The sequence below is a fragment of the Quercus lobata genome, chromosome 2, assembly GCF_001633185.2.
Source record: "Quercus lobata isolate SW786 chromosome 2, ValleyOak3.0 Primary Assembly, whole genome shotgun sequence".
Lineage (NCBI taxonomy): Eukaryota > Viridiplantae > Streptophyta > Magnoliopsida > Fagales > Fagaceae > Quercus > Quercus lobata.
Genome location: NC_044905.1, coordinates 26,875,440 through 26,886,183, shown reverse-complemented (window position 1 = coordinate 26,886,183; position 10,744 = coordinate 26,875,440). Strand labels below are relative to the sequence as shown.

The 10,744-nt window shown below is 36.3% G+C and overlaps 1 protein-coding gene across 1 annotated transcript; it reads left to right on the top strand.

Annotated features, from left to right (window-relative positions):
* The first annotated feature begins 217 nt into the window (after positions 1 to 217).
* LOC115975143 (nuclear pore complex protein NUP98A) lies at positions 218 to 9,215 on the top strand. The gene is made up of 13 exons (XM_031095813.1): positions 218 to 346; positions 803 to 872; positions 1,802 to 2,107; positions 3,402 to 4,034; positions 4,146 to 4,373; positions 4,464 to 4,987; positions 5,490 to 5,577; positions 5,684 to 5,744; positions 6,486 to 6,624; positions 6,718 to 6,834; positions 6,933 to 7,110; positions 7,490 to 7,552; positions 8,254 to 9,215. Exons 2-13 carry the CDS (start codon positions 857 to 859, stop codon positions 8,880 to 8,882), a joined length of 2,982 nt encoding a protein of 993 aa, XP_030951673.1. The 5' UTR covers positions 218 to 346; positions 803 to 856; the 3' UTR covers positions 8,883 to 9,215.
* The last annotated feature ends 1,529 nt before the right edge of the window (positions 9,216 to 10,744 follow it).

Here is a 10,744-nt window from a genome sequence, read left to right as displayed (position 1 = left end):
ATTCTCTCTGTTTGTTTTTAAAAAATGAAAAATAAATAAATACAACCACTTAAAGAACTATAAATTGAATTTTTTTAAAAGGAAAAAAGAAAAAAGCTGAGGTACGGACGTTGTTTTCACGCAGACAAAGAGACTATAGTGGTAAAAGATTAGTTAAAACGCTACGCGGATTTACCCTGAAGCAGTGCCATATAAAAGGAACGAAAAAAAACCAATATTTTACATCTACGATAAATAAAAATTCTGAAGTTTTGTTTATGCAACTCCTCCAAACCCTTGTAATCATATATTCTTCCCCAATCTCCCACACTGCTCTGAGCCTCTGAGATCGACGCTTTCAGTTTCGGTATGTTCTTTCAAAACCCTAACACACACACACACACACACACACACACACACACACACACTCTCTCTCTCTCTCTTTCTCGCTGTTTTCGCTTTCACTTTCTACGACTACTTTTATACTTAGGTTTATTTCAATTTTTCTCATCAGATTAATCACAATATACTCTAATTTATTCAATTCGAAACCTAATCCGCTTTCTGATTTTGAATCTTTTCCACAAATTTATACGCCTCGATTCATTACGATTCGATATTTATAGTAACACTACGAGTAGTCTGTGTAATTTATGGAATAATGGAGTTTGGATCCGAATTTGCACATCATTCATATACCTAGCCTCAATGCTCGTGAACCAATCGCCGTGGAACCAATAACATTGTGGAATGTTGATTTTGGTTTTTGGCGTTGTTGGTTTATTAAGTATTCTGATTTGTGTTATGCTTTTCTCTATTTCAGTTTTCGGACACGTCTTCGTCTTCATCTTATTGGCCAAGAGAGTTAAACTGAAGGATGTTCAGTTCGAACCGTAAGTGTTGTTCAACTAAGTTTTTATGTCATCCTTGAATCAATGTGTTTTTGTTATCCTAAATTTCATGTTCTAGGATCTTATGTTTTCTCTTCTGTTATCTTATGTTTACTTTTGGCTTGTGGGAAATCAACTCTTACTGGGGAGCTTGTATTTGATTGGATTAAATTTCATTTCAATGTTATTGATATGTTAGTGCACGTGTTTTGTACACGATGCTAATTTGCTTAAAGCTTTTCCTTTTCTCTTTGTCACTTATTATTATTATTTTGTTTTATGCCTCAGTGTTTGGTTAATATATGTATTTACTTATCTGTTTAATTAGATTTTTCTGGAGGCTCTTACAGCTGATCCTAATTTTTTTTTTTTTTTTTACATTTTTTATGCTTTTGTGCCATTATGAGTAGGTCTTTGATATTCCTAGAAAAATTATACTTGCAGATATTAGAGGCTTTTCTTGATTCTGTCATTTTGGTGGTGTATCTAGAGTGTCATTTAAGTAGGATGCATGGACATTTCATTTGGGGTGCCGTACCCGTGTCGTAACGGTATCCTATCTGCTGTATCATGTTATAATTTTTAAAAAATTGCTTGTGTCGCTGTATTGTACCCGTACCCCGTGTACTAGTTTAAATTTCAACTACAATTATACAAATGGAAAAATTTGTTTGCTTCCATCAAAATTATATCTCATCTTTACTTCTTTAATAATTTTGTTGAGCTCTTTTGATCATCAAATGTTCATATTCTTTTATTAAGGTGAGTATGACTTGCATTTACTCAAGTTAGTTATTTTGCTATGATTATGTTTGTCATTTGGTTTTCTTTTTCCATCTGCTCATCTTCAGAATTGTATGTAATGATCTATAGGTTTTGTTCTCTGGGCTTCCTTTTGAAAGGAAATTAATTAGTGCTTATTTATAAAACAGCTTTTGGGCAGTCTTCTAGTAGCCCATTTGGGTCCCCATCAGTCTTTGGGCAGACCAGCAATGCAAATAACAATCCATTTGCTCCAAAGCCCTTTGGTACTTCAACACCTTTTGGTTCACAAACTGGGGGTTCTTTATTTGGGGGTACATCAACTGGAGTTTTTGGTGTAACAACCCAACCGTCTTCACCATTCTCTTCCACTGCGACCTTTGGTGCTTCATCATCACCGGCATTTGGAAGTACAATGTCTGCTTTTGGAGCATCTTCTACTCCTTCTTTCGGTACTTCATCATCATCATTTGGTGGTATGTCTTAACAGTTTTTTTTTTTTACTTGTCCAATTAGTTGCTTATTCCTTCTCATACAGTTTAACTGATTGTTTGGTTTTGATTTAATTGCTGAGAAAGATGGCTTTTGCTGATTATTTCCTGATGTATCATGTCTCTCAGCATCCTATGATCATTTATTTGTAGTGTGTGAATTGTGTGATAACTGGTTTCCTGTTCATATTTAGACTTTCTTTTTGTTATATTCAAATGCTATTTCAGAGTCTTGAGTATCCATGGAAGAGAAAGCTGTGCTTCAGCTGAAGTATGGATATTGTTTTCTGTATGAAGTGGATGTATTCTTTATAAAATTTTTTTTTTTTGGATAATCTGATTACAAAATGGAAAACTAAGCATTATTCTTGATACACTCTGATTTGATATGCATTGGTGGTTGATGCAATGGACAACAGCTTTTGGTTGATTTTTTAAATGAGTTTGTCTAGATAATTTTTTTTTAAAAAAAAAGTGTGTTGGATAGAAAATTGTAAGTTCCTCACTTGCTTCATTGGATATCATGTCTCTTGTACTTCTCTCCTTGCTAGACAAGTTATTTGTCAGCTTTATGGATTTTATTGTATTATTTGGTCATTTTTTCTATCTGGAATATATGTAATTACTTTTTTTTTGATAAGTAAATATAATGGAATTACTTTGGAAGGCAATTATAGGGGATAAGGGTATGAAGTGATGAGGGACAGGAATTTTTTATTATTGGTAAGTTATAGGTGCACCTTGTGGATCTTAAACCCATGGCCTCATCCTCCACCTTGCTCTTATAGGGGTTGGAGCTGCCATTTGAGCTAGAGCTCATTGGTAAGTGATGAGGGAAAGGAATATCATAAAAAATATAATAAAAATTTATTTTTCGAAGAGGTAGCTTTTACTACTTTATTGCAGCTGCCCTTTCTATCATTTTGGCGTTGGTTGGTTTCACCTTTACAATTTGAACAGATCACTAAATAATAACTAAGACATTAATTGAATTTGCTTTTAGTTTATATTTATCGACTTTTGAGTAAATGGATGCTTGCTTTTTTTGTTTTTCTTTTTTCTCCCTGCACTCATATTTCTCCCTTCTTGACCACAAGAAGTACTTTAAATGATCATTCTCTGCAATTGACTATATAGGTTAGATTATAGAGAAGGTAATAATATTTCTCTTAAGTAGGTGGATGTCTTATCTACAAAAGTACTTTTTATGTACTCAACTTGTTCACTTTTTTTCTTTCAAGATTTTATCTGAACTGAAAGCTCTCTCCTATCACTATAGGGTCATCTGTTTTTGGTCAGAAGCCTGCTTTTGGTGGCTTTGGGTCCACTCCTACTCCAACAAGTCCCTTTGGAAGCACAAATCAACAATCACAGCCAGCATTTGGAAGTAGTATGTTTGGTTCCACTGCACCTTTTGGTGCAACAAGTCAATCTGCATTTAGTGCAAGTAGTACTCCAGCTTTTGGGTCAACCGGCACTCCTGCATTTGGTGCTGCAAGCACCCCAGCCTTTGGTGCTACAAGCTCTCCAGCCTTTGGTTCAGCAACAACTCCTACATTTGGCAGCACAGGGACTGCATTCGGTGTGTCAAATGCCCCTGTATTTGGATCTGGCGGAGCATTTGGAGCTTCAAGCAGCCCTATGTTTGGTTCCTCAAGCACACCTGCATTCGGTGCCTCGAGCACTCCTGCATTTGGTGCCTCGAGTGCTCCTGCATTTGGTGCCTCAACTACTCCAGCTTTTGGTGCCACAACATCTGCATTTGGTGCTGCAAGTACTCCTGCTTTTGGGGCTTCTACTTCCCCGTCCTTTAGCTTTGGGTCCACTCCAGCTTTTGGTCAATCAAGTTCTACATTTGGTAGCAGCCCATTTGGAAGCACAACTCCTTTTGGAGCCCAAAGTTCTCCATTTGGTGAGTTACTTGTGACAAGCTTCTGTATTTCTGTGAAGAACTTTTGTTAATCTTTATTTCGGTATTTTAATCAATACTTATTGAACTTTCTCCATATGAGCTGTTGTACAGGAGCACAATCTACAGCACCAGCATTTGGTGGCACTGGCATTGGGCAGTCACCTTTTGGGAGTCAACGTGGGGGAAGTAGAGTAGCTGCTTACACTCCAACAACTGAAGCGGACAATAGTGCTGGTGCACAGGCTGGTGGGAAATTAGAGTCAATATCAGCTATGCCTGTATACAAAGATAAAAGCCATGAGGAGCTGAGATGGGAGGACTATCAATTGGGAGATAAAGGTACATTTTTGAAATTGTGTCAAAATTTTAAATTTCCTATGGTGCTTACTGCCAGCGATGATAACTCACATGTTAACTTTGAAATTTCAGGTGGACCACTCCCTGCTGGTCAGCCTTCTGGTGGGATAAGCTTTAATTCATCTCCCTCCCCATCATTTGGCCAGTCAGCTGCAAATCCTTTCTCTTCCTCAATGCCTTCCAATCCATTTGCACCAAAAAATTCCAGCATTGGTGCTTTAAATTTTACAAGCACAGCTACTCCTCAGTTCAGTTCTTCACCTTTTAGTGCATCAACTTCATCCAGCCTTTTTGGATCAGCATCATTATCAACAACGACAAATACATTTGGTCTTAATTCATCTCCATCTATATTTGGTCAACCATCTATCTTTAATTCTGGTTCAGCTCAGACAACAAATCCAGCATTTACTAGTAACACTCAGTCATCCCCTTTATTCCAATCCTCTCCACCAATCGGGCAGACGAGCTCCACATTTGGACAATCTTCATTTGGACCGACTACAAATTCACCCTTTGGTCAAGGACTCGGTCCTTCCTCCACTGGATTTAACACTTTTTCAAGCACTCCATCACTTAGTTTCAGTCAAACAAATGTGAGTAATTCTTCAAATTATTTGAATGCCTTTTTATTATGTCATTATTTAAGCTTCTTGTTCCAAATGTTTTATTTAGGAATTTGTGTGAAGTACTTATTTTTCAAAATTTGCCCTCAAACTTTTTAATTTGTTATGTAAAATATGCCTGAGTAGGAGCTGAAGAAGCTAATAATATTTTTTTTCTTTGAAACTTATAAGTTATACCATAGTCTTTATAGACCATGATTACGACCTTGTTTTTTTTTTTTTTTTTAATAATAATAAATAAAGGTAGCCGGTGACAATTCATTGATCTGTATCTGACTACTCTTGCTGTCTTATGTAATATGTTGCATATGCAATTATTTTATGAATTTGCTAGTCTAAGTTCTTATTTATACAGCCTCCTGTCTCTGTGAACGTGTAATTTTGTGCTCCTGTTGTCAGTGTTGAATTTTGATGCTTTAGGTAATATTGCTTCTTGAGCAATATAGTTTTTTAACTGTGTCTTCACCTGTAGCCCTCTTTTTCAATGCCTTTTCAACCGGCTCAGCCTGCTCAGACAGCTAGCACTTTTAACCTTAGTAATTATGGTCAGACACAACCAGGTAACTTCAGTTTGTACTGTTTTTCTACGTTAATTTTTTCTAAATAATAGACCTTGAGGTTTTCATTTGATGGTATGCTAACTTAATTGCTTTTCGGCCTTTGTAGCTGGTGGAAGTATCTTTGCTGGATCATCAGGCACTTTGGGTCAAAGTAACATTGGACAATTGTATGCCACTTCTGTAGTTACTGCTTTATGCATTTACTATCATTTAAAATCCATGCATACAAAGCCCATGTATTTGTGTCATACATGCATCCACACCCAATAACACTCGTGTTTCCATTCAGATTAGAGAGAAGTGTTTGATTGATACAACTCAAATTCAGCTTACATGAATTTTAAAGTGGCAGAGATTTTAGGATGAAGAAAACTGTATTTGGTGAAGATGCTTTAAAAAAAATAAAAAATTTGTAGTCTCATATGTCACCTAAATACTGATATGACTGGTTTGGGTTATTATTTATTTGGTCTGTTTAATGGCTGCCCCTAGGGCATTTGTTAATGGACTATTTTAGGAAAGTTTTGATTCCACTTTTATGGGAAATATAAAAATCTGTAAAAAAAACAAATCAGCTTCTTTTTTCTTTTCCCATTAAAAGTTTCTAAAAATATTTTCTAAACCAATGCTCTTAGGGCATCTATTAATTTTTCCCTATTTATAAAAGAAGTGGTTTGTTTCGGTTATTACCTACACCACATTGCCTGAATTGCTGCATCTGGTTTGTCACTTCTTGTGTGGGTGTCTTTACTCTGTTTTATTATGTCCATCTCTTGGTTAACATCTATGGATTGTTTTTTCTATTTTATATCCATATCTTGGATTAACATATTTTATAACTTTATGGACACAAAATTGACATTTTCCCCCATCAATTAATGATTTGCATTGTATGCTCATCTTAACAGGTCTGCTACCCAGAGCTCTGCAGTTTTACAACCAGTACCTGCTACAAATCCATTTGGAACACTCCCTGCATTGCCTCAAATGTCAATTGGTCGAGTTGGAACCACACCTTCAATTCAATACGGAATTTCCTCCTTGCCAGTAATATGACACTCCTTACTTTGCTTTTTTGAATTTGAATTGGTATAATTTTGAGATGAGTATGAACATGGTATTGATAACGCTTTCTATCAGGTTGTTGATAAACCTGCTCCTGTCCGAATATCATCCTTATTGACTTCTCGACACCTGTCACAAAGGCGGATTAGGTTGCCTGCAAGGAAATATCATACTAAGCATGATGGGCCGAAGGTGAGAATGATGCTTCTGTTAAAACTTAATCTTTGTTTTAAAATGATTATAACGTAGCTATGCAGTATGTTATGTTAATTGCTACTTTTTGTATACAGGTTCCATTCTTTAGTGATGATGAAGAAACACCCAGCAGCACACCAAAGGCAGATGCTCTTTTCATTCCTAGGGAAAATCCAAGATCACTGGTCATTCGTCCCATAGAGCAGTGGCCTATGAGAGCTAGTGTTGAGAAAGCATCTCCATTGAAGGAATCCACTTTGGTGCATGAGAATGGTAACTTGTTAATAGCATTTAATCTCTTTATTCTGCTTTATGCTTGTCCCATAGTGTTAATCCTCATCCTTGGCCCCCCTCTGTCTGTCTGTCTGTCTGTCTGTCTCGTATGCTTTACTTTACACTGGTGGAATCAAAGTTGAGAACAATTTATGGGTGTGTATAATGACTTTATGACAGCAATGCCAGGAATCATTGGGCATTATTCTCTCTCCCCTGTTAAGATTTTTGTCTTAGCAGGAGTATACGGATTTTTTTTTTTTTTTTTTTTTGGTAATTGTAATCCTCTCCTTTCAGATTCTGGGATTTTTTTTGTTCACTGAATAAGTCAAGGCTAAATAGTTTTTGGCTGACTCTTTTAAATACAATGTTGATTCAGGGAAAGTTTCTGAAGAGGCAGGCACTCCTTTTCAAGGTGGCTCCATCTCTGAGTATAAGGATAGTAAGTAGATGTTTCTTTATGACTTGTTTCAACTAGTAATTCCTTATAACTTCATTTTGTATGCAATTCTCTCTTTCTATGTCAATAATGCTTTTTTTTTTTTTTTAATTTATGATATGGAAAATTATGTGAATGGTAGAAAAGAATACATATGGCTAACCCTGACTAATCTATTGAGAATTCATAGCCAGCCCCCAAAATATTTTGGACTAAGATTGGTTGTTTAGCTTGTTTTGGTGCTGTGAAATTATGTGATTGATATTATGTGATTGAAATTATGTGGCAAATTTGTTATTAGTTCTGGGATCAGCTGATGTTTCCACTTAATTGTTGCTTTTTACTGACCATTTGCTGTAAGTCCAGCAGTAGGGTAGTTTGGAAGGTGAATTACTGATTTCTGGACATAAGGAATCCTGCTCTTTAGATTAGAATAGCTGCCATAGGACTTCATAATATCATTTTCTCTAAGAGTATTCAGTTGGGGAAATTTAAGATCTCAGTGGTCAATATGGAAGTCCTGTTTAAGAAAGATATAACATTGTATGAATTACTGATCTGCGAATTTAAAGATAGTTTGTGTAAAGGTGATGAATAATTTGTTGGGTTATAACTTGAGTTGAGACATGTAATTAATGTGTTTTTGGTTGAATACTATCTTTATTTTGGACACTAATTTGTCTTAATCTCTGAAATTATTGCAGAAAGTTCAGTTGAAAATGGTCTTGCCAAGGAACGTGTTCATAATCTCAAAGTCAATCAGAAACCAAATGGGGTTCATGAAGATCATTCTGTTCAAAAAGGGGATTCTTATATGACACTCAGTGGACACAGAGCTGGTGAGGCTGCCATTGTGTATGAGCATGGGGCTGACATTGAGGCACTAATGCCAAAGCTCCGACGTTCTGATTACTACACTGAGCCGCGAATCCAAGAACTAGCAGCGAAGGAAAGGGCTGAGCCAGGGTTCTGCCGTCATGTCAGTGATTTTGTGGTTGGACGTCATGGCTATGGCAGCATCAAATTCCTAGGCCAGACAGATGTGCGGCGGCTTGATCTTGAGGCTCTTGTTCAGTTTAACAATCGCGAAGTGATCGTATACATGGATGACAGCAAGAAACCTCCCATTGGACAAGGCCTAAATAAGCCTGCTGAGGTAACACTTCTTAATGTAAAATGCTTTGACAAGAAAACTGGACAGCAGTATACAGAAGGGCCAAAGATTGAAAAGTACAAGGAGATGCTGAAGAGGAAGGCTGAGGACCAAGGTGCTGAGTTTGTGTCTTATGACCCCATCAAAGGAGAGTGGAAGTTCAGAGTCAATCACTTCTGATTGCATACTGGGAGATGAAGATGATTGGGATATTTGTTCGCTGACAAGAAAGTGCCAGCATCAATGTGTTTCATATCTGATTTTGGGAGAAGACGATTGTATTAATGCATTATGGGTTTTGTCCTGAAAGAGGATTGATTTAGTTTTTTCTTTTCCTGTATAGAATTCACCAAATTGTGGTATATCAATGCGTCACGTGCCCTTTTTTGTGTTGTGGGTTTTACAATTTTTGTTCACTTTTTTCTAGGCTCGAATGGGCTTTGTATTTGATGTTCAGTCATTTTGATATGTTATTTTTAGTTTTCTTTCAATCAGCTTTTTATTGTGGTGAAATATATTCATTCGATGGGCAGAATTTGCATCTGAAATTTGGTCATTGGAGTCCGAAATTTCCTGTAAAAGCTTTTACTTATGAACTTAAAAAAAGTACGTGCTATGTTAGAATGTACAGAGAATAAATGAGTCCGCAAGGTTACCCCTTGTACGTGGAATTGTTTTGATTCTCGAAGTTGCTTAAGGAGCCAAGCTCTGCATTGAACATCCACAACCAAGGCTAAGGGTATGTTCTTTTTATTCTTTTAAAAGTCCGGGGCTATTGCTGCACCAATATGGTAAATCAGGGTATGATTCATGCGTGTCAATTTTATGATTTACGAATGAGATTCTTCATGTGGATCAGAAAGCAAATTTTTGGGTAGACGTGTTGGCAGTGAGTCCAAAGGAGAACGCCTGGAGCTGAAACGCCCTTAAGATCAGCTTCCATCATTTTGTACATTTCCCTTCTGTGGGGTGTCATGCTTATGGCATCAATGAGATGAGATAGAGATGTACATAAACTAGTGACTGCTAGTAAATATCAGTGTGGTAACAATGTGATGAGTTGTGTGTATTAATTAGTGACTACTTGTAAATATCAGCATGGTAACGGAATAGCTACCCTTAATTTTCCCCCCCTTCTTGTAATGGAAGGAAAAACCACATGTGATGCGATTGTGCAGGCCTACGAGGAAGTAAACTGAAAGTAAAGACCCATTGATGTATTAGGATTTGGATTTGTTAGCTATTGCACCGCACCGTGCAATACCTCCTTTAATGGGAGACAAAGGTTAAAAATATAGAGGTTAAAAGATTTAAAAAATGTGAAAGATGAAGGTTAAAAAAAGTAGAAGTTAAAAAGATTAAAAAGAAAAAAATTAGTCCAAGGGTTGAGATTCAAAAGTGCTTTTGATATCAACCCTTTAATGTGGTATTGCATTGTACCGAATCTCAATCCGATGTATTAGGCTATGTTTGGAAACTCTAAAAACTAATGCATTCTCACGATTTTTTAGGTGCAAAATGTGTTTGGGTGATGGATAACAATTGAGAAAAAAACTTTATCTCTCAAGACATTAATTTTTAGGTCTATGATCACATTTGAGTAAAGTTTTCACTTTCTATTGTATTTGATTGAAAAATGGGGAAATTAATATATATATATATAAATATATATATATATATATATATATTTGAGGGAATCATTTCTCGCGGGAAACAGACAGAGTAAGAGCCATCTATCAAGGAATCCAAACAGCTTTAGTAACTTTAGCAGAAAATCAATGCAGATTAATAGCTTTAACATGAAATTCTTTATCTGTGGACTTAGCAATTTTGGACCTTATGCTAATAGAGTTAATCCTCTCCTAAGCCTGGAGTGGAGGCTTCATCATGGTCAAATAATTCATGATTATAAGAGTAATAAGGATCGTTATTAGTAACAAAGACTTCTGAGGATGCCTTGGAATCTTGGTCATCTTCTTCCTTCTCTAAGTTAGCATTTGCTGCTTCTTTATATATATAAGATTTACACTCCCTAACCTTGA

What these genes read in the sequence shown, in the direction of transcription:
- LOC115975143 (XM_031095813.1), top strand. An exon ending in CAAAGTAACATTGGACAATT is followed by an intron (nt 5,745 to 6,485) that starts GTATGCCACTTC and finishes TCATCTTAACAG; the next exon opens with GTCTGCTACCCAGAGCTCTG. An exon ending in ACGGAATTTCCTCCTTGCCA is followed by an intron (nt 6,625 to 6,717) that starts GTAATATGACAC and finishes GCTTTCTATCAG; the next exon opens with GTTGTTGATAAACCTGCTCC.